The sequence below is a fragment of the Daktulosphaira vitifoliae genome, unplaced genomic scaffold (genome assembly GCF_025091365.1).
Source record: "Daktulosphaira vitifoliae isolate Bord-2020 unplaced genomic scaffold, ASM2509136v1 Scaffold_1, whole genome shotgun sequence".
NCBI lineage: Eukaryota > Metazoa > Arthropoda > Insecta > Hemiptera > Phylloxeridae > Daktulosphaira > Daktulosphaira vitifoliae.
In genome coordinates, this window is record NW_026099572.1 from 12,083,337 (window position 1) to 12,106,532 (window position 23,196).

Sequence of the window (23,196 nt, forward strand, 5' to 3'; positions counted from 1 at the left end):
ACTATTTTCCAGTCAATTTTTAAACCTGTTTTTTTATTTCTTTTAGATGTATTATATTTAAAAAAAAAAGTGTGCTATAGCTTAAATGAAATCCAATCACCAGTGACACATCTAAAAATTGCTTAAAATTATTTTATTTATTTTTTGGTGATTGAAGGATAATTATTGCAGGGGAAGACTGACAAATGGGGCAGAGGGGCAATGAGGGCCGCTATGATTAGTATAATCCAGTTTGTAAAATTTATTTTTAGATTTTCATCATTATTTCTTTTTATGATATGATAATTATTTTTAGAGCGAGTTAAACCACCACAATTATTGTGTGCCTATCTAACTCCTTGACCTCCATTTTGCTATGGAACACATTTTGAAAGAAACAAAACATTTATCTCATTTTATCAAAACTTGTAATGTATGTTATTCCTTAAATGATTAATTTAAATACCTATTAAACAAGTAAACATACTTTTTACTCTTAAAAAAACCAAATAATCTATTTTTTAATTGTTTTTTCTCAGTCAATCTCTGCATATTAAATAAATATTATGAGTTTATTTTGAAATATAATAATTATGATGTTATTAAGTTCATTAATAAATATAATGGTTGGGTTATGTTGAAATTTTATTATATACCTAACTAAAATCATTGATACAATTTTTAAAAAAAATTTTAAGAACTTTAAGTCAAAAACAGTATAAAATTTATACTGTTTTTGACTCATTTAATGAGTTAATTTGGACTTTTTTATTTCTTAATATTTTGGAGACTATCACCTTTAATGGTGGTATTATCAAGATAATTATCTTGATATTAAAATTTTAAATATTTCAATAATAATGAAGTCAAAATAAAATAAAAGATTTTGTAAGCTTTTAATTATTAAAATATTTTAATTTATTTGAAAATCGGTTTTCATATACAAGAACAATATTGAGATAATAGATACAGGAAATTTATTAAAATAAATTCATTTTATTTTAAAATAATCTATATATTTTCGGTATTATATTTACCCATATACAGTTTATTTATTTTTTTAAATACTTAATTATAATTAAAGTTATATAATTTTAAAAATACGTATAGAATTTTTTTAGCTGCTCATAAAATTAATATTTTCCGTGACTATGTTGTTATATAGTTTATAATATCTAAAACAAAAATCATAAAATATCAAAAAATTATTTATTAAACAAATCTATAAACAAAAAGTTATATGATTTTTTTTTTAATTTATGAAAGCACATGACTATATTTACCATCATACTCCACATTTTTTTTATCTTTTAGTACTTCATTTATAGTTAAAGTTTCGGAATCGGGTAAACCAATCTCTTTTAAAACAATATTCATATTTACAACGCTGATAAATCCGGACAAGTTTTCATCGTATTTTTGGAATGCTTTTCTTATTTCATAGACGTGAGTTAAATATCCATTCACCATAATGTATGTAAATTTGGTGAGATCAAATAAGTCGTTACCTAATAAATAGTAAAGTTTAGTACCGGTTACAACTGTTCTAATCCAATTTTTTAATTAAAATTAATTTAAAATGTTGCTATTTTATTTCGGTATGTATAATCAGACACTTAAAATAGGTTTAAGTCGTCGGAATCATTTTTTTTTTTTAATTATAGTAAATTACATAAGCTATTATTTTTATATAATTTTAAAAGACTTAGAATAAATATAATTAATATTTAATAATTAATTTAATTATTAAAAATATCAGCAAAAGCTGATAAGGAAAAAAAAAACAAATAATTCAATAGACAACTATTATAATTTTTTCAAAGATCAATATTTACCTTGATATTTGTTAGGTTCAAAATATTTTTCTACGAGATTTTTTTGGAGGCCAGCTGATTCCAAATAATTTAATGTCATTTGTAATGTTATCTTGCTTTTTTGATAAAGATCAATTTTTTTAAATAAAATTTCAATATATTTGACCATTTTTATAATTTTACTATCTTTTATCAAATGCACTACCTACGAATTGTATACTTTAGACACCAACACAGCATAAATAAGTATATAGATAACTAATAAATGTGCTTAGCATATATATTTTAGCTACAATAATATAGTTAAAACATATAGGTAAAATATAAATATTTGTGTATAATTTTTTTCATTAATAATTTCTTTCCTACGTCGGGGCCCTATGGCAAAAATTATGACACGTTTATGACGTCTTTGCACAGTACATCTCTTAATGCGATGCATTAGCTTAAGTTATGAACTCATAATAGGGTAATTATTTGTAATAAATTTTAATTATAGGAGTTATATTTTTTCCCGCTTAAAAACGAAGTAACTTTTAAATTGTAGTTATTTGCCTTTTTTTATATTTTTGTTCATCGAGTTCACTTAAGATATTTTGATAAAAATTACTATTTTTTAAAAATATTTCCCACTTATATATTATAACAATTTTTGTAATTTTTTTTTTAGTCATTAATAACGAATATTTAACTTTTTGAGATAATCAACTTGTTCATCTTCGATTATGTATATACTAATAATAATCGTTTTTAGAAATTGATATAATTTAAATATATTATTTTTTTATACATTTTATTATCTATTATCTATTAAAAGTATTGAAATACTTTATTGTTTTCTTTACTGGCTTCTTCATTTCGTCTTTGTACTAATTCCTTTATTATTTGAATGTTATTTTCAACCGTAGACTCTTCGGTATCTAAAATCCTCTGCATTAAATAGAAATTACGTTAAATTTCGAGTTTATAAAGTAAACACAAGCATATATAATTATACATAATTGTAGTGGTGTAATCAAAGAATTAAGTAGTGTTATTTTTTTAGATAAAATTACAGTCAACAACTATTTTACACCATCATTAGAAATTTACCCAAATATTGTGTGGATTAGTTTCTTGACACCTTATGTATAGGGGAAAATAATAATTGTTTCCCAATTTTTTTATAGTGTACAGAGTGTTTAGTAAGTAAAGAAATCGGTCGATTGTTATAAACAGCGAGAACAATATAATACCATTTTTTTATTTACTGAACACATATATAAAAACATTGTTAGTTGTTAATTGGATACTACTATTGGAGTGCCAATAAATTCGATTAAGCTTTTACTGTTTAACATTAAAATGTCAATTAAAAATTAAAATAACAACTAAAATAATTTCTGAACTTACTACATTGCTTTGGACACATAATGCTGGTATAGTAAAAATAACAAATAAAAAATAAATTTTATAATCCATAGTTATTTCTTAAAATGAAAAGATGTAATGAAATTTTATAAATTTAAGAAAATTGAAAAATGACAAGAAATAAATTTATTGTTAAAAATGTTGCTTTTTTATAGTATATTATTTTTATGAAAAATGTGAGTAAATATTTAAAATATTAAAATTCGGTACTTATTTATAGTGCTTTTTAGAAAAAATAGTAATTATTTATTGGATGAAAAAATAACTATGATTATTAATAATAGTTACATTTTCTATTGATTCTATTTGTTTGCTAAATTAGATCGTATCGTTTAGTTGTTTATAATTGATTTATTTGAGAAACAACACATGTTCAAAAAATTAAATGATGTCTTTTTGAAGAAAATTAATCCCATGAAAATTAAATATTTGATGTATTTTCTTATGTAATTTTTTATAAAAATATAAATTATACTATATACAAGAGTGAGTCTACATAGGGGAGTCCCTGATATATTTGGGGACGTCATATGCGATGAACCTAATAAAACTTGGGTAAAAATGTACACCCAGAGAAAACCTCGATCTATATAATAAATTCATTGTTCAATTTGATAAATATATCATTACTATTGAATCTATGATATATTTATCAATATGACAATTTTTTTTCTTGTCTTGAACAATAATTATTTATAAGAATAATTATTTTGTTCGTATTAATAAAACATTATCATAAACCCTTGAAAAAATTTTTCTATCAAAATTGATTGAGGTTTTTCTTTGGGTGTATGCAATATTTTTTACGATTTATGTTTTTGCATTAAAATATATTTTAAGTATTTTAAACCAAAAAAATTTTTTGGGTTAAGCAGAAAAAAATGTTTTTTTGTTCTACAAAAAGTTTTAGGTGATTTCAAATACATATAGTATTACATGTTATTCAATGTGCTATGTAAAATAAAATTCAGAATAATATGAATGTAACGGTACTTTTTATTAAACAAATTTTAAAATTCTTCTTAACCTTGAAAATAATATTCATTTACGACACGTATCAATAAAATATATATCAACAGTAGGACTACAGGACTGTTTATTTTTATTATTAATATTTAAAAAAATTGTTCTAAACATTAACTCGTAGTGCTCATGTTTACATTTACTATAAATATTATAAAACACACAATCAATTAACGTTTAAAACTTTTTTTTTACAGTTATTGTAAAAAAAAAAAAAATATGCCATCAAAAGAAGGTTATAACGTGTTATTCCAAGCAAATTAAAACCATTTAATTAGTATAAATATAGTGTAAATTACGCGGGAAAATATAGTACTTCATATTATAACAGTTGAATAATTTTTTTAATGTGAACTTTATTTTACAAATAATTATTATTATTATATTTTCATAAATATTAGTTTATTTTATAGTTAAGCTAACAGTTAACACGAATTCGTTGAAATATGTTGAAGTTTTTTACTTGTTTCGTTTTTATAGAATTATTGATATCGACTATGGTAAGACAAAGTACAATTTTCAAAATAGTATCTAAATTATTACATAGTAATATTAATATTTTTGTCAACTCTATTACTTAATAAAAGGTTTATGGGTCGAGCTTATGTGGTCTGAGAAAATGCGGTAGGCCATCATTTTGTCAACAGCCTTTAATGTGTTACCAGGATCAATCACGACCATGTCCTGTACAAGTTTCAGTACAATGCCCTCCTACTTGTCCACCAACTTGTCCATTTCCTAGTCTACCATCATGCCCATCATCTTGTCCATCCCCATGCCCATCATCTTGTCCACCACCATGCCCATCATCTTGTCCACCACCATGCCTACCGTCATGTCCACCTCAACAAGTCAAATTAATATGTTATCCGTCATGTCCTAAATGCTGTTCAACTTACCAATGTACATGTCCATCAAACTGTCAATCGTCAAGTTGTCCAAAATGTAAGGAAAATTATTATTTATCATTTCCAATAACTCAAGATTGCACATGCGACTGTCCGGATGCATGTGATTGCAATTGTAAAAAGTAAATATTTATTTTACACTCACAAAATTATAATTTCTTTTTAAATTTCGAACTATAACAATTAATTGTTATTAAACAATAAATAATCCGTGAATAATTGTTTTATCTAAACTGAATTTGTACAAAAATAGTGCAATTTATTGTTAATCGAGGTAAATGAAAGATATTTGATTATTTCTATCTTACACTATTGAAAAATGTTTGATTTTGCTGTTAATGTCTTATTGTGTATATTAAAATATTTAATCGTTTTTTTCTGTTTAATCAATAGATAAAGAAAAAATATACATATTTAAATCTGTGTTCTTTTTTCACTTAAAATCAATATAAAAAATACTCTATTTTAAGTAGAATTCAATTCCAATTCTTATTTAATGAGAAATCTTCAAACCTAACCCAACCATACAATTAAACGAGTTGGATATTAGTGTTTAATCCGTCCAACAGTGGTCTCGTCACGGGGACAAATATAATGACCCTTTAGGGGGTGGTTAGTACTATATAGCTAAAAAAATGTTGTACGTCTTTTTTTTTAAGATTCTAAGTAAAATTTGTATAGCACATTGTGCATATCAATAACAGTATTTTTGACAATTTTCCAAAAAAATTGTATTCTTTAAATTTATTATAAATCAAATATATAAATTAAAGATTATGCATTATATATGACTTCAGTAGAGTTATTTAAGTTTTTGATGTGACAAACATAGTTTTTAAAAATTTAATATTTTTTCGATCGCTACGCTCTTGATTTAAATAAATAACTTTATTTATATATAGGGTGATCTAAATTAATTAACACTGGGAATTAAAAGTTTTTGTAAAGAGAAAATGTATCTGATTCAGACAACTGAACTGTACAGTGTCATATAGTTAAATAATTTGTTATTTTTTAATTAATATCTATTCCATAAGTATAGTATAGGATGGTTGGGGAATCCCAATAGTACTGAAATTTTAATTTTTTATACTCAGAAATTTTTTTTTTGAGTGTTTGAATTGTACAAGTGACAAAAAACATTTAATTTTAAATGAATACAATTTGTGTGCTTAGTATAAGTCATCAATATGTTTGAGGTTATCTATCGACAATTTAAAATTAGTATAATTTTATGGTAATATAAATAGTATTTGGAGAAAAATTAAACGATATATAGAAACATCTGGTTTTTATAAATAAAATTACAAAATACTTAATTTAAAGTTACTAAAAATTAGAAAATATATATTCTTTGTAAAATGTATTCAATGTTAATTATGAAAACATAGCTGTAAATTATATATTTGTTACAAATTATTCGATAATATTAAAATGTTTAAAGTTAAAAAAAAGAAAAGAAAACATGTTTTGTTCATGCATTCCATAGAATTATGAAACCATATAATATCGAGTAGAAATGAGTATTAAGTATTGAAGTTAATATATTAACTTTGATTAAAACTCCAGACTTGTAAAGTTTTATATAACTTTACAAATCTGAAGTCAATGAAATTGAACGTATTATCATAAAATTTTATCTGCAATGCTTTTAATGTATTCTTGTTATTTATTTCATAGATAACTATTGAATAACTCGAGTATTTATAAATCCTTTCAACTTGGAATTTGACAAATTCAACTGTAATAATTAGTCCAATGCGAATAATTTAGCAAATTAGTTACGATGTATTAGTTGATATTACAAGATAATATCATCAACAAATGGTCGAATGTTACTTCTTATTATTAGAATAAAATTAGTCGGAAGTTAAATCCTAACGAATATTTGATTAAAAAAATTATTCATGATGAAATTTCGTGTGGTAAAAGTACTTGCAATAATGGGTGCGGTGCGGGCGAATTTTTTTAGATTCGAAAACATCGGCGTCGTCACTGCTATAAGTGTACAAGTTGTCAGGGTAACACGCCCGAGAAGTCGTATCCTGTGAGCGCCACCTAGTGGCCGACCCTGGTGGTTCTAACATTGCATTAGAATTCAATCGGTGGTCTGGCCGGGTGCAATATGGGTCAAATGTTCGTTCGTTGGGAAAATCGTCTATCAAAACATTTTCAGTTTGATTATTTAGATAACAATTATTAGTTGAACTTTTCACATTATTACGTACAAAACGACATGCTTAAAGTTCGATACAAAATGGAGTGCGGAATTTTTTTTGTTTTGGATGAATGTGGTCGATCTCACAAAAGTCATAAGTTGTGTACTACGTAGTCAAGAAACATTCAGTGCATCAAACATTACTTAAGGTATTGTGCACCTAACTGAGTCAAAGTTATTCTTTCAGACATTCTATTGTGTCCAGGAAAATACAATATCCAAGTCGTTTTGACCGTGTACTTTTTAATGTATATTTTTTTATAATTATAATAACTATTTTAGACTGACTTCTAGCCGAAATTAGCGAAGTGTATTAAATTATATAAGCTTTGCAAAAAGTACCCAATAAATAACATAATATATTCAATACTATTTAAGAGCAGATAAATAGTATAAAACGAACAATATTTTTTTTTAGAATGTTACAATAATTTCCACGATGAACAAATAAATACACGATATACTGTTTAAATTCTTATCATTATTTTTCTGAAATGTTTATCGTTAATTTGTATAATTAAGTTATTTCATTTTATTTCCATGATACAAAATTTACATTGCAAAATTGTATTACTCTAGAAAATTAAATTAAGCCAATATATTTTTCACATAATATACACATAACTTGATTTATTGAAGTAAGCTTTCATAAAAATTAACAATGCTGAAATATACAATTATAAAACATAATTATTTCGATTTATTCAAATATTATATGGTGAAAACCATAAAAAAATAATTATTTTATAAAATATGTTCACCAAAGTTTAACTATCACAACTCAACATTTTTTGAGAACAAGACGAGGCTTTATTTATATACTTATTCAGTGAACATTTCAATGATAATAGTTAAGTGCTGGTGTATAGAAATAGGTAACAAATCTTTTTTATTTTGATTATAAATCAAATATACACATTAATAATGAATGAACTTTATTTTATAAATACAATATTTCGTGCTTTTGCAAGACAAATTTTATATTACCGTGATTATACTAATAAAGAAGTCTGTGCTGAGGGAAGGGGTAGCAACGGGAACAAGTGCCTTAGGACGCTACACATTTAAGGGGCGTCAATGTCAGTTAGCAAGGCACTGTTAATAAATATGGTATTTACGAGTAAAATAGGTAACATCATAGTATATACTAACATATATTCGTTTTTTAGTATATTATTTAAAACATACAGTTAAAGTATTTATTTCAAAATAAATTTATTTTTATTTTTTAGATAGAGAAAATTGCAAAAGGTAAAATTTTACATTTGTATTAGAAATGTAATTATTAAATGTTAGTAATTTAAACATTAGTTAATAGTTCAGTACGGTGTGAATACAAGGTTTCTCAACATCATTAGCTATGAAATGAAGTTATATACATAAAATTTCTCACTAATATGAGTGAAATACAAGCTACCATAGAATTTGCTATCGAGTACTGCAAATTTTACAACATCGATTTATTCCAACGAGGGTAAGTATTATGAAATGTTTATTAAATGAGATGAACTATCAATAACTCCCGAAGGATTTGTAGCTATACCTAACTTTTCATTTTGATATTTCTTCATGGCTTAAAATTTTAATACTTGTACAAATCTTTCTGAATATATCAGAGTTGTAAATCGCAAACAACAACAAAAATAAAGATATATGTTAAATATATATAAAAGTAAAAAAAAATAATATAAATGTAATGTTACGTTATAGTTTCGTGTAAAGTTAAACAAGTTATGTTCAAGTTAAAATCAAATCAATGCATTAATAATATAAAAATAATAATTTGTTTAAAAATCTGTACCGAGATGAATGTCACTACTACGTGGTCTAAAGAATAAACGCATTTACTTAACATATTAAGGTAATGCACAAACAAAAATCTTTATCATAAGTACAAGTAAAATAACTACAAAGGTCAATGACAGAGAGACGGGAGCGCATTAACCATGTGTGCATTGAAAGGATTTTATAATTAGACATTATTATATTTATTTTTAGTTTATATCGCATAAGAACTGAACTAAAAGTTTCTCCAAAACTATCCGTTCAGGTAGAAGTCAGCTTGAAAAAACATCAACAAAGTAAATGCTAAAGCTACTTTTTTTTAAGTCACAAAACATTAATTATGTTCATTTTTAGAACATGATAACCAAAAAAATACACAATTTTGTTATGTAGAAAATGGTGAAGATCTTGGAGTCAGCAAGACTTTTCGAATACTTTATAGGCATGAAGAAATTCTCCTTGATGATATTATACTGTTTAAAGCACATGTGCTTGTAGACAGTAACAAAGTAGGTTATTCTAATATACCAAGCTATTTTTATTGATGTTTAATAATTTAATGCGTATATAACAGCTTCAAGATAGTCTTGAACGTGCAGGGTTTATTTTGAACGTAGAGTTATGGTTCGGAGAAAATGGTTCAATGTGTTGTGTTTCAACAAGAAGCTTACAACTACACATATGTCCTTCTCGGGGATTGCATTATCATTTGCCAGTACTATTTGATTATTTCCATTTGTCAGCTGTAACTTTGACAATTCACGCAAACTTGGTTGCATTACACCAACCTTATATCAAGTAAGATGTAAAATATCGAGATTTAACAAGATATAAGATAATCGCGTATATTTATTATTACTTGCAGAAAGAGCATTTTGAGCTACATGCAAAGCTGGTAAATATAATTGTTGAAATTATTCAAATTTCGAGAAAATCTAAAATTGGTATTACATTTCATTCTTTAGTGCTCCAAGAACTAGTAAAACGTGGTTGTCGAACAATACACCTCGATTTAACTTTAGATCATCACATTCCATTGAATCAGTATTTTTTGGTAGTACGGTAAATAATTATTAGCAGTTTATTTAATTTTTGCTCAAATTAATTATTATTTTCAATTTTATGTCACCGCAAAGAATGGTCAAAATGGACCAATGAAATGTGTTGGAAATTCAAGTAACATGACTAATAATAATCATGTCAATCGAATGCTTAATGCTCGGCTTATTCATCGTGAGGTGTGTTCTTTGCTGTCGGAATCTTTTGAAAATCTCCATTCTACAATTGCTCAATACAACAATATAATGCCTGTATGGCAACAAGTAGAGACACCAGCTGGTTTAAAAAACGCTGTTATCATTCCTCAGACTAATAAGGTAAATATACAAAAGGTAACTTTTTTAATCAATTTAAACAGAATAAAAAATTGGAAATATATTCTTAGATTTTAGATGAAGATGAATTTTTAGCTCTAGCAAATAGTAGTATAGCTCAATTATGTGCTCAAAATATATTGCTTTGGCATCATTTTTTGGATAATTTTACAAAAAAACAGGCTGTAAATCAACATCTATCAAAAAAACATCATCAATTACGTGTAAAATATACTTCTCAAATAACTTCAAATTTTTTAATTTTATACAAAACATATACTTAATAGGTTAAGAGGTTTGCTGAAGCTTTTTTTGTGTTAGAAAATCCTAGACAAAGTGCAGCCGGTTGTTATGACGATCATAACAACTATCAACATTACAGGGCAATATCAGAAGCTGCGAGGAGATCGAGGTATCTAGCTGCACTACCGCCACTGCCAGTTCATTGTTCTGCTACAGATGGCGATCCTATTACTTTACCAGTAATATTTGAAGATCAGTACACAAAATCAGGATCTAACACAATGCGATCAGATAGTGGTAATCAGACTATATAATTATTTTCGTTTAATGCTCTAATTAATTAATTTGTAAGTAGTTTTAATCACTTATTTATTGTTTATAATGATAAAATATAGATTCAATAGTAAATTCATATAACGCTCAAATTAGTAAACTTCGATCAACATTACTATTTAATGAAGACTGTAATTGTGGTATAGCAGCAATACTAGAATCAAGAAGATGTAGTCAAATGGCACAATCTGGAAGATTAATTAAAAAACAAGGTTAGTATATTTAACTGTATTTACACAAGCTAACTTGTATATGATTTGTCTGTAACAAAATATTTAAATTAAAAACGAGCGAAACTCAAATACTTTTCTTTTTGTATGTTCATTAGGTGAACAATTTAACGATAATTCACGAATCAAAACAAGACACAGTAAATCACTGGATCAACTATTAAGATCAACAGTGATGGAAACCCCAATGTTATCATTACCTTTAAGTTTTTCTAGAACATTTGAACCTAATAATAATATTAATCTGGATGAAAAATCATTACACTTAAAAACTTTAATTCAAAAAAAACCAGACATCATACAAAGTAATGAAATAATGACACTACCACGTCGTATGAAAGATAATATTAAACCACCTGAGTTCAGAGTACAGCTGAGTGGCTATGCTTCATTGCCATTAAGAAAAAATAGTAAACGAGCAACAAGAGCGGTAAATAGGATTGAGAGGAAAAGCAAAATTGCATCAAATAAAAGTCATTCACCATCGTCTGATGAAGAATCTATAGTTTTCAAATTAGGAACAAGTACTAGTGTTCCAATGAAATTGGGTATCTTGAACACATCTCCTATCACAGTGAATTATACAAATAGCGCAACTTCTATACCAGATGTCATAAAAGAAAAAAAAACATTTAGTGTTGCAAATAGTAGTGAATCTATGCCAGATCTTGCAGTAAATGCAATGACACGTTTTTCTTCTGTGTCAGATAGTGATATTACTTCTGAACAGAGTGGATGGGTATCCAGTCGTCGATCTTCGTTATCATCACTTTCTGGTGAAATGACGCCAAAAGGTGAGGTCTAATTATTATAACCTAATATTTTATAACATAGTGTTCATAAAATTTAAGTAGAAAATTAAATAATTTAATTTACATCAAATTTTATTACAGCAGAAGATCCTTACGGAACTAGACAACATTTATGTATGGGGAAAGAATTGCAAAAAAGATTGTTAAAATTGTTAGAAGAATCGCCAAATCGAAGAGTAAAAACAATAGAGAAAAAAGAAAAAAGAGCTAACGAAAAAATAAAAAAAGAATCAAAAGATACAAAATTTGTTAATTCCGAACAAGTCTATGAAGAAGTACGTTTGCCACCTCCAAGGCAATTTCGAGATATTCCACTTCCACCGGAACCTTTTAGAGATACAATTCCTCAGCCAGAATCAGTTGATAACTTATTATATCATATGTATGAAACAGTAAAAGAAGCACGGTGGAATGATGAACATAGAAAAGCAATAAAACAAAAATGTACAAACAATTCAAATAAGACCATAACTAGGTTTGTAAAATATTTGTTATAACTTAATGGGTTTATCAATATACTTTTATGTATAATTAAAATAGTTCAAAAAGTGTAACATGTAGAAAGGATCTTTTAATCTTCCTGTTTATATATATGATTTATTCCAAGTAGAACATTTTTTTAAGAAAAATTTCTTTTTTTGTAATTTTTTGATATAGAATTCATACATTTAAAGTAGGTTATTTGAAAACAGCAATAAAATTTTAGTTGATTAAGAGACAAAAAACATTACATATTTTGTATATTAAAATTAATAATATTATCCTACAACTTACGATAAAGAAGACCGCTAAAAATGTTTTAGTGCTCTATTTAATTACATTTTATTTTAGAACAAAAAAAAGTAATTCGGAACCAGAATACTACGACGAAGACATGCACAAAGACGTGAAAGCTGATATTAGAATTCAATCGTACAGCAGCGTAGACGATAATTCAATGTTTCAAAAGTACAAAGAACAGTTTAAAAAACAACTTAGTTTCACAGGAATGATTTATAGGTATTAATAAGTTATAACGTTTAATTGTAATACCTATTAAATTTGATATTTTTAATGTACAGTAGGGTGGATAAAAAAAAGTCGATCTTTTTTAAAGAAGATCGAAATTTAAAGATTTTTTAAAACAATTTTACTAGTTTCTATACGTGTTTTTAGTATTTTTACGAAAAATACCCCAATAAACAAAAAACCAACTCTGTTATTTTATTTTTGGTCAAATATTATGATTAGTACATTAAAATAGTTTTACTGTGGAATACAGAGTAATTTTTTATCATAACCCATTTAATTATTCACAGAATAAATATATTTAAAGCATTTTTTTTTTTTTGGTTATCTTTATTTACGCATTATTCTTGAATTATTAACTATGTAATACTTTTTAAGGTTAACCTTTATGCCTTATAAGTTTGTCAACTTTGTTTTTTTTAAATTTGAACACATATTTTGAATTTAATAAAATGTATGAGTTTTTAATTTAATGGTAAATAGCATTTGAATTTTTAATATAACTTTATTCGTTTATTAGATATAAACCAATAAAGTTTCAAATTTTTTAGTTAATATACAAGTATAATACACGAGGGATTACAAATACAGATGGCTAATTGGTTTTTTATGACATTGCTATCACGTCACGGAGTGTTTGTTGTCAATTATGACTATCAATAGATAAACCTTCTGTATTGCCAGTTAGTGTATTAATAACTCACAACAATGGGTTTTGCTACCATTGATAATAAATGCGAATATCGACGTCATAAAAAACCAATTAGCTACCTGTATTTGTGTTCCTTGTATACATTGTTTATTTATTTATCATTAAATTAAAAACTGAAACATTTTATTAAATTCAAAATATGTGTTCAAGTTTAAAAAAACAAAGTTGACACCCTTACAAGGCATAAAGGTTAAACTTAAAAAGTATTATATAGTCAATAATTCAAGAATAATGCGTAACTAAAGGTAACCAAAAAAAGAAAAAATTCTGTGAGTAATTAAATGGGTTATGATAAAAAATTTACTCTGTATAATTTTTGTTATTTTTTCAACATTTTAAGTCAAAAATTGATATTTAAATCTATATTCAAAGCCATTAATACATGTATGACCAAAATCTGACAGCCCCATAACACTTAAATACAAAATCGTTTCACAAATAAAATATCTCTATAAGAAATGGAAAAAGTTAAAAAAGAAATATTACTGTTCAAAATGAAAAAGAAATTAAATTTCTAAAGTCATTAGATACTGTCATTGATATTTCAATCGCAAATACTTTAGATATCAATTTTTTAAACAAAGAAAGTAAATCATCTATTTCTAAACCAGTCTTGAGTACTAAAACTTTAAAATATAATAAAATTCTCGTTAGAACTACTAAAATAACCATATCAATTAATCAAATTAAATCCATATAAATTAACTGTTTTTCTTGAAATATTTTCAAAAATATCATATATTTTAGCTTACACTTTAATTAAAAATATATATATAAGTTTTTAAGATTAGTGAATAATTTTTATTCTGCTTATAATATATATAAATATCAACCAAACAGCATAAAAATAAAAATTTTAAAATTTGTTAAGCTTACTTGAGACCTACTAGAAATATACCTTTTAATGACGTTAATTATGATATCCACGCAAAATATATCATTTCTTATTTATATTTGTCTTGTTTCTCAATTTAAATAATAATTTGCTACTTTAGTGATATACCCATATTGGCCTCAACATTGCCATATTTTCATATTAGCGAGGATTTACGAATGTTTTCGCCCGAAGGTGTTCATCTCATAGTTTGTGTCCACGGACTAGATGGCAATTCAGCTGATCTGAGACTTGTAAAAACTTACATACAACTAGGTTTACCTGGAACTCATTTAGAATTTTTAATGTCTGAAAGAAATCAGGTAAAAAAAGACACATGCAAAAGTTTTTAGTTATAAATTAAATATTTAAATAATTAAAATTCAAACAACATTAAATAATTTTCTAGGGTGATACATTTTCAGATTTTGAACGCATGACAGATCGTCTTGTTAATGAAATCCATAGTCACATAGCTTCATATCATATGGTTCCTTATCCTTCACGAATAAGTTTTGTCGGTCATTCATTAGGAACGATTATTATTCGTGCAGCAATCACTCGTCCACAAATGAAACATTTGTTGCCGAAAATGCATACATTTTTATCATTATCTGGACCTCATTTAGGCACATTGTACAATACAAGCGGTCTTGTTAATATGGGTGAAAAAAAATTAATTATTTAAAAAAATATTTTGTTCTTTTTCAACTAGATAAATCAACTAGATCAACTTTTGATAAAAACATTTTAAATATTAAAATATCTTTTTTTAACATCTATTTTTCTACTTATTTTTAAAAATATTTATTTTTTAGGTTTGTGGTTTATGCAAAAAGTGAAAAAAAGTGGAACTCTATTGCAATTATCATTAAAAGATTCAACTGATATTCGACAAACATTTCTTTATCAATTGGCTCAAAATTGTCATTTAAGTTATTTCAAACATGTTCTATTGTTTGGATCATCACAAGACAGATATGTTCCACCACATTCAGCCAGGATAGAGTTATGTAAAGCAGCAATAAAAGACACTACGTCAACAGGTAACAAATACTATTTATTTAAAATGATTAAACATTCTATATTATAAATAAATAACATATATTTATGTAAATTCATACACACAAATTATACTTTACAGGGTTAGCATATAGAGAAATGGTGAACAACATATTGTGTCCAATTATCAATAAACCTGAAGTAACATTTATTAGATATGATGTACACCACGCATTACCTAATACAGCTAATTCACTAATTGGACGTGCTGCTCATATTGCAGTTTTAGATTCAGACTTGTTCATAGAAAAATTTCTTGTAGTAACAGGACTCAAGTATTTCCGATAATCACCTAAAATTAACATTTGATTACTAAAATACAATAAATTTAAATATTAGCAAAACTTATAAAAAATTCAGTAATAAAAGGAAGGAAAATGTACATTAAATTTAAATAAAAACTGTAAAATAATAATTTATTGATATATTATAAAATGTTAATAGAATAAGAAATATAATGACTAAATGGAAATAACAGAAATTTATAAAATATAAATTATTAACTTTGTGTAATTAATATCAGATAAAAAGTACTATAATGTTATAAAGTAAAAAAAAAAAAAATAAACACTCATTTAAAAAATTAATAAATAAAACATCTTTTAAAATATTATTAATTATAACAGAAATTACATGAAATATTTTTTTTTATTTAAGTTATTACTATATATTTAGTGTAATTTACATAAAACTAACATAAATATGAACAAATTATTACATCATAAAAACTAGAAATATTTGTTAAAAAAACTTTTGAAAAAACCTACCACAATTATATGCTCAAAACTAATCATGTATATTATAACTTTAAGTTGTATAATGTATAATACAAATTTTTATATACATGGTTCACATAAAGGCTGTTTTTATAGTTACATGATTTTTTTTTGATAATATTCTTATGAATATTTAAAAAAACGTTTTTATTTAAAAAGAAATTTTAAAATATAAGTAAAAATTTACTAAAATGAAATTTAAATATGACTTGTAGGTAAATAGACATGTTGAAACTTTCTCATGTTTTTTCTCTTAATTATGTAATACATTAAAAAAAAAAAAAATGAATTTTTATCAAACAATCAATGAATACAATGTTTTACATAAAAACTAGAAAAGTATTTTAAAATAAAAATTTTGACTATCTAAAATAATTATTGAAAAAAATATGTAAGCTTAATTTCAAAAAAATTAAATGCGTACAAAAATTATTTTAAATATTAAGAAGTGCAATCAGTCAATTATGTTTTTGCTATATATTTCATAAATTCATTAAATTAAATAATTGTAATCATTATTATAAATATTATTAATATTTGTAAATTTAACTAACATTATTTGTTTTGATTTATAAAATGTTTAAGTATTAAATTTTTTTATGCTAAAATAAAGTGTTTTCTATTTTTCTAGAATAAAAACCATTTTTGTACTGTAAAAAATATTATATTCTACTAATTTTTTTTTTTTAGGTATTAAAACTACTTATATATTTTTTAATAATCCCTTTTAAAAAGAAATAACTAATAATAATTTTAAGTGAAATTTCTATTTAATAATAGAATGAATTCCATATACTTTTTCAAATATTAATATATCATTATAAATACTCACTCATATGCAGCATATGATATAAAGTGACTATTTGATTGAATGCTTTGTAACATGATTGAACTTATGATAAATTCTGAAGAATAAATAACTATAACACAAGAAATTTGGTAATCTAATACTTTTCTTAACTAGAGAATAACTAATATAATTAAATATCACACTTACTGTAATTTATTTTCAAGAAGTCATTGACCAAATGTAAATCTTCTGAGCAAGATATTACAAAATAGGTATTTGGAGTAAGTAGTTGTACATTATTAATTGATCGTATTTCTTTTTCGACTATTCCACCAGCAGATAATATAATTTCTTCAAAACGTGAATAAGGTGGATACAAAATTCCAGGAGTTATATAAAATATCTTGTGTCTGAAGAGATTCTGGCGTAATGCACTTACAAGAACACGAGGAACTCTACAAACTATTTCATTTTTATCATAAATTTCTTTTATTGTGTAATGCATCTCATCTATAATATGAATAATAATACAATAACATAATAGTTTAATAATAAATGAAAATTAAATTGATATTACCTTTAAATTTCAATTCACTATAAGAATCTCTTAACCAACTCTCATTAACTATTTGATTGACAGTTGACAAACAACATAGGAACTTTAACGTTTTTTTTGGCTCTTTCATAATTAAATGAGTGGCTTCATTGCATTGTTTTGCTATTACACCACCTAGTTGTAATAATATCTAAAAAATTTATATACCATTTATCATATACAAGAAAATGAATATTATAGATTTTATTAAATATATACTTGTTGCAGTGCTTCTTGTTCAAGGATAGAAAACCCACAAAACATAACATATGGTTTTTTTCCATAAGATACATAAGTTATAACTATATCATTTGTATTAACATCATCATTATCCGTTAAATCAATTAGCTCTGGATTTGAATCTGCTAATTTTGGCTTTTTACAATTTAAATCATCTATTGGGCTATCAGTTAGATCATACACATGGGTATTTTTTAAATAAGCTACAGGAGTTTTCCAAGCATCTGAAAATGAGAATAATGTAGTAATATAATATTAATACACAAGAACTCAAATTAAGTACATACTCATTAAATTAGACACCATATCATAATTTATAGAAAAAGGATTGACAATATTAAACTGTTGATACTTAGGACTATGCGGATGATTTATACAATATTGGGCACCAAAAAGTATATCATTTAGCCATTCAACATTGACTATACACCTTTTCAGAGCTTGTGCTTTTTCAACCATTTCACCCTGAAGTCTACAAAAATAACATGATATATAATAAAATAATTTTCTACAATTTCCAGTAAATTTTGAATAATGAATTAATAAACTTCACACCTTTTACTAATAACAATATCTGTTCTAGAACTAACTTCATTAATGACTTGAGCACCAGTTAATTTTACCATACTTCTTACTCGATAGTACTCATTAACATCAAAATCAGCAATTGCTATTTGCAAATGTTGACATGGTAAAATATTGTTGTCACTGAAAATACAATATAATTTTTTTTAACTTTTTAAAGAGAAAACTTTTTTTTATTATAACAAAAAGAAAAAGTAACAATGATTTTTGATAATTTGGGAAGTTTTTATATATAGAATATGCTAAAATAATACACATTTTTCAATTCAACCATTGCTTAACTAGAATACAAATAAAACATTAATATCTAATAGAACTACGACAATTACCTAAATGGTGTAGGTAAATGATGTGCAAACCAGGGAGGTAGCATAGCTTGTTTAGCAATAACATCAGAAAGCCAATAATCAGTCACACATCTTTTATTATCTTTTAAACCCTAAAAAAATTAAGTAATTTATATTTTCTATTTTTATTAAATAACTTTAAATGATTATACTTGTTCAACAATACTGTGTTTTTGAGATGCACAAATTACATGTGTAACACGAGAAGAATATGATTGAACAACTGTTCCACCATGCTCAATAATACTAAGTTTAGTCATAGATATATCACTACATAAATCTTCACAATGTGGATAATCTTCAACAATTAAAAATATACAACCCAAAAGAAATTTTTTTGAAGATACTGTGAAAAAGAATAATTACAAAAAATAACCATTTTTTTTGTTAAATTTTAATTGATGTAAAAACCATTCAATTGAAATATTTTAAAAACATTTTTAAAAGCTTTTACTAATAATTAAATGAATCAAAAACATTGTTTAAAAATATTTATACTTATTACACTTTAAATTTGAGTCGTATCCACAATATTCAATTTTTTTTTTGTCAACTTGTGGTTTCAATATATAATCTTCAATATTAGTCTAAAAATTAATAAGTATAAAAAGAACTATACTATATTAATCATTATTACTAATCTTAAATAAATGTACTTTTACATAAATAGCAAATCATAATAATAAGTTTTATTTGTGTACTTTTAATTCATTTATAAATTTATTGAACCAAAATAGGTAATATACTAACCATAACTAATCTTTCATCAATATTTGATGTGCTTGGATTATGCAAAGATTTTATGTTTTCAAATTCTTGACATTTATTTAAGTAATATGCTTTTTCAGCTTTTAAGTCAGCAATTTCTGACTTCAAATTACTACAAATGTAAAAAATATATTAATTAGTTACATTGGACATAAATATAGAGTTTGGCACATACAACTACAACATTTTGAAAAGTACAATGGGTTTATAACAAGATTCATTGAGGCTTTATAATGCAAGCTTTTTTGAAAATATTTAATCTATATTTGAAAATATCTCGAATCATTTTTTTTTTAATCCTTTTTAAAAAACTAGAAATTATTTCTATCACTCTCTATATCAATATATATAAAACACAATTTTTAACTATAACTTTATTTAATATTAACTTACTCAATAACAACAGCATTGACAGAATGTAATTCATAAATACTCTTATCTAAGGATACTCGTTTTGCTTTCTCTGTTTGTAATTGCGTCTCTAAATTTTTTTTTTGTTCTTCTAACAAAAAGTAGTTTCTAAAGAATGAGAAAGTTATGTTAATAAAATTTTAACTAATCATTTCTTTATCACACTATAATAATACATTTAGAAATCATAAATTTATATTACAACTTTTCTTTTGAAATTAATAATATTCTTAAATACAATTCTAATATTCTAACATTTACGTCTGTGAATTTATAGGAAAATATGAGAAATATAAAATTTAAAAAATACTTAACATAGTATTTAATATTTTTGTGTTATAATTTTAATATAGCTATAGCAAAATTTATAAATTATGATAATTAAACTATCAATATTATAAATACACTTTTTTATCCAAATATGTTTATAGTTAAATAATAGAATAATTCTACAAAACTAAGTATATAAGCAACATACATAATTTTATAAATAAAAAAATAACTCACATGTTAAATGTTCCTATTTGCTCTTTTAACTGAGTAACATGTATTTTATATTTGTCAATCTCAAGCTTTTGAGATTGTAGAGAATTATTATTTTGTTCAGTTTTTTGCATCCATTGTTTAAGTTGGGATTCTAGATTAGTTATAAATACAGAATTTTTTTTTTCTTTTTCTTGCAGATCTTTAACTTGTTTCCTTGATAAAAAAAAATGAATGCAGTTTAATATTTAGTCAGCTTTATAAATAATAAATTAAGTTTATTATTGTCAACTATGTGGCAAAATTACTTGAGTCATACTTTAGTTGTTGGATTTATAACTGTAGAAATGAGGTTTATTTTTTGATTAATTATATGATTACTTTATCATGAAACTTTTCTCTTGTAATGATAAAATGAGTAAAAAAACAGAAGAGAAAATATGACTTATGAAGTTTAGCCATGTAACTGGCAGATATGAATATAAAGACTAAATTAACATATATAGAGATTAATGTCTACTTGGTTCAGCATATTTACATTTATAATTTAGACTTACTATATTCAAATTAATTATTTGTTTTATAAAAATTATAATATTCTATTTATGAATAGTACAAGGGTACAAAGGAAAAATAATAGAAGTCTATTTATTTTCGGTTTTTATTTTATAGTTTGATTTGATAATCTATAAGCAGTAGTATGAAAAAATAAAATCCATTAAATGACAAATGATTTCATTTTTCTAATTTTTAAGTGTATATTTTTGCTTTATCATTAAAAGAATGAAATTTTTAACTTTAATTTTACTTTCCTGAAAAATTTACAAAAATGTACTATTATCTTTTTTTCCTTATACTGTTCAGTTATATAAGTGTTATAGTTATATAGTAGAATTTAACTTTTAAAAGTAATTGAATGTAATTTATTAACTAATTTAACAAAAGTAACAATAATAAGTAACAATCATTTTAGTGATGTATTTATGGGGGGGGCTATTCTTCGAGTCAAACCATCCCTGAATTCAATAACAAAACTAAAAAATTATACTGATTACTATACTTGATGGAACTAAAATTTTTTTTAGGAGGCCTAAAGTTTTAAATCATTTTGGTGACTTATTTTTTGCTCTTAAAACTATTAAAAATTTAATAATTATTTACAGTAAAAAAAACTAGCCCAATGTTTTTTTCTAAATATGTCACGACATAATTTATTATATTTAAAACTTCAAGATAGATGATGACAAAGGTCAAATTTTAATATTTTATTTAAATTCTTAGAGCCATTCTTCTTTTTCAACTGAAGCAATAATGAAACTTTAAAATAATAAATACCTTAAAGATTGCAACTCATCATCAATTTGTCTATTCCATATTATACGAGCATTAGGATCTATTTGTAAAAATAATTTGATAAGTTGGTTTTCTAAAACTGTTGAACGACAATTTGGACAAGTCTTGGCCCTGCACAAAAATTAAAAAGTAAATTCATATTTCGGCTAAAATTAGATACTTTTATCTGAATTACCTATTTAACCACGTTTTAAGGCAATGGAGATGAAATACATGTCCACATAATGTAGTGAATACTGCAGTTTGGTAACAACCAACAAATGTTTCATCACAAATAGAACAAGTAAACATTTCATAAAAATATTATTTTTAACTAGTGGTAATAATTAAAAATTACTTTTTGACACATTTCAATCCTGAAATAAAATATATGTAAATTTTACATTTCATTAACTATAATTTAAAATATTATATATGTATTCATAACAATTTAACAGTTTATTAATTGTCATATGTAATTACTGAGTTGTAGTCGCATATTTTAAAATTATACATATTAAATACAAACATTAGATAAATTAATAAATTAATATATTCCAGAAAAATATATTACTTTGTTTTTAATTTAGCTTATGTGACAAAATATTTTAATAATTAAAAAATTACCATTTACTAATAAAATTTTAGACCTTCTACATATCACACATCATGATGTTCAATAAAAAAAATCAAATAAAACAAATAATCTTCATAAGTTTTAAAAAATCTAATATATCAATAAATTAAAAATTAATAATATAGTACTATTGTAATTTAATTTAAACATGGTCCCTAAATATGAATTTATTAAAATAACTTAGATATGTAAGGGTACATTAAATAAATTAAATAATCTATTTAATAATCTAAATACCAAATTAAAAATAAATTTAAATTTTCATATTTTGACAATTGTTTTATTTAAAAGTTTTGTAAAAAAATTTATTAAGGTATTAAATTTTACTGTTAAAAAAGACATTAATAAAACTCTTATCACTAAAATCTTAATCTAGTGACAAGAGTAGTAGCGTACGCAGGATTTTATTTCGGGTAGGGTTTCCACTATAAGTTGATAATAGACCCAC

General features: G+C 24.3%; 4 protein-coding genes across 13 annotated transcripts; 2 read left to right on the forward strand and 2 right to left on the reverse strand.

Annotated features, from left to right (window-relative positions):
- Nucleotides 1-933: 933 nt before the first annotated feature.
- On the reverse strand, nt 934-3,375 carry LOC126896025 (uncharacterized). Its single transcript, XM_050668445.1, has 5 exons — nt 3,186-3,375; nt 2,622-2,723; nt 1,815-1,998; nt 1,263-1,487; nt 934-1,154 (listed from the first exon to the last, which is right to left on the reverse strand). The coding sequence occupies exons 1-5, from the start codon at nt 3,252-3,254 to the stop codon at nt 1,129-1,131; spliced, it is 606 nt and encodes a 201-aa protein (XP_050524402.1). The 5' UTR covers nt 3,255-3,375; the 3' UTR covers nt 934-1,128.
- A 1,069-nt stretch (nt 3,376-4,444) lies between these two features.
- On the forward strand, nt 4,445-7,031 carry LOC126896027 (late cornified envelope-like proline-rich protein 1). The gene is made up of 3 exons (XM_050668452.1): nt 4,445-4,726; nt 4,814-5,256; nt 6,815-7,031. Exons 1-3 carry the CDS (start codon nt 4,673-4,675, stop codon nt 6,816-6,818), a joined length of 501 nt encoding a protein of 166 aa, XP_050524409.1. The 5' UTR covers nt 4,445-4,672; the 3' UTR covers nt 6,819-7,031.
- Nucleotides 7,032-7,241: 210 nt separating this feature from the next.
- Nucleotides 7,242-16,072, forward strand: LOC126896021 (protein FAM135A). Of its 10 annotated transcripts, none has more exons than XM_050668433.1 (19): nt 7,242-7,501; nt 8,585-8,603; nt 8,664-8,826; nt 9,351-9,433; nt 9,492-9,646; nt 9,712-9,935; nt 10,003-10,032; nt 10,103-10,199; nt 10,274-10,513; nt 10,582-10,734; nt 10,798-11,050; nt 11,149-11,298; nt 11,415-12,110; nt 12,210-12,603; nt 12,960-13,127; nt 14,844-15,045; nt 15,132-15,387; nt 15,541-15,768; nt 15,867-16,072. In XM_050668433.1, exons 3-19 carry the CDS (start codon nt 8,750-8,752, stop codon nt 16,070-16,072), a joined length of 3,612 nt encoding a protein of 1,203 aa, XP_050524390.1. In that variant the 5' UTR covers nt 7,242-7,501; nt 8,585-8,603; nt 8,664-8,749. The 10 variants fall into 10 exon arrangements, with proteins under 10 accessions (XP_050524390.1, XP_050524394.1, XP_050524393.1 ...); XM_050668437.1 differs by having other exon boundaries at nt 8,671-8,826; XM_050668435.1 differs by lacking the exon at nt 7,242-7,501 and adding an exon at nt 8,096-8,227.
- Nucleotides 15,762-22,901, reverse strand: LOC126896024 (PAX-interacting protein 1-like). Its single transcript, XM_050668444.1, has 16 exons — nt 22,739-22,901; nt 22,308-22,488; nt 22,115-22,243; nt 20,804-20,995; nt 20,279-20,404; nt 19,868-19,997; nt 19,623-19,704; nt 19,270-19,463; nt 19,100-19,209; nt 18,741-18,893; nt 18,473-18,657; nt 18,165-18,409; nt 17,928-18,096; nt 17,558-17,860; nt 17,393-17,480; nt 15,762-16,076 (listed from the first exon to the last, which is right to left on the reverse strand). Exons 2-16 carry the CDS (start codon nt 22,421-22,423, stop codon nt 16,073-16,075), a joined length of 2,226 nt encoding a protein of 741 aa, XP_050524401.1. The 5' UTR covers nt 22,424-22,488; nt 22,739-22,901; the 3' UTR covers nt 15,762-16,072.
- Between the last annotated feature and the right edge of the window lie 295 nt (nt 22,902-23,196).

What these genes read in the sequence shown, in the direction of transcription:
- LOC126896025 (XM_050668445.1), bottom strand. Translation starts at nt 3,254, where the DNA reads ATGGATTATAAAATTTATTTTTTATTTGTTATTTTTACTATACCAGCA. An exon ending in CCAGTAAAGAAAACAATAAA is followed by an intron (nt 1,999 to 2,621) that starts GTATTTCAATAC and finishes TACAATTCGTAG; the next exon opens with GTAGTGCATTTGATAAAAGA. An exon ending in TGAACCTAACAAATATCAAG is followed by an intron (nt 1,488 to 1,814) that starts GTAAATATTGAT and finishes ACTATTTATTAG; the next exon opens with GTAACGACTTATTTGATCTC.
- LOC126896027 (XM_050668452.1), top strand. Translation starts at nt 4,673, where the DNA reads ATGTTGAAGTTTTTTACTTGTTTCGTTTTTATAGAATTATTGATATCG. An exon ending in AATTATTGATATCGACTATG is followed by an intron (nt 4,727 to 4,813) that starts GTAAGACAAAGT and finishes ACTTAATAAAAG; the next exon opens with GTTTATGGGTCGAGCTTATG.
- LOC126896021 (XM_050668433.1), top strand. Translation starts at nt 8,750, where the DNA reads ATGAGTGAAATACAAGCTACCATAGAATTTGCTATCGAGTACTGCAAA. An exon ending in TTCACAGGAATGATTTATAG is followed by an intron (nt 13,128 to 14,843) that starts GTATTAATAAGT and finishes TTGCTACTTTAG; the next exon opens with TGATATACCCATATTGGCCT. An exon ending in AAGCGGTCTTGTTAATATGG is followed by an intron (nt 15,388 to 15,540) that starts GTGAAAAAAAAT and finishes TTTATTTTTTAG; the next exon opens with GTTTGTGGTTTATGCAAAAA.
- LOC126896024 (XM_050668444.1), bottom strand. Translation starts at nt 22,423, where the DNA reads ATGTTTACTTGTTCTATTTGTGATGAAACATTTGTTGGTTGTTACCAA. An exon ending in GATGAGTTGCAATCTTTAAG is followed by an intron (nt 20,996 to 22,114) that starts GTATTTATTATT and finishes TTTTTTATCAAG; the next exon opens with GAAACAAGTTAAAGATCTGC. An exon ending in AACACAGTATTGTTGAACAA is followed by an intron (nt 19,210 to 19,269) that starts GTATAATCATTT and finishes TAATTTTTTTAG; the next exon opens with GGTTTAAAAGATAATAAAAG.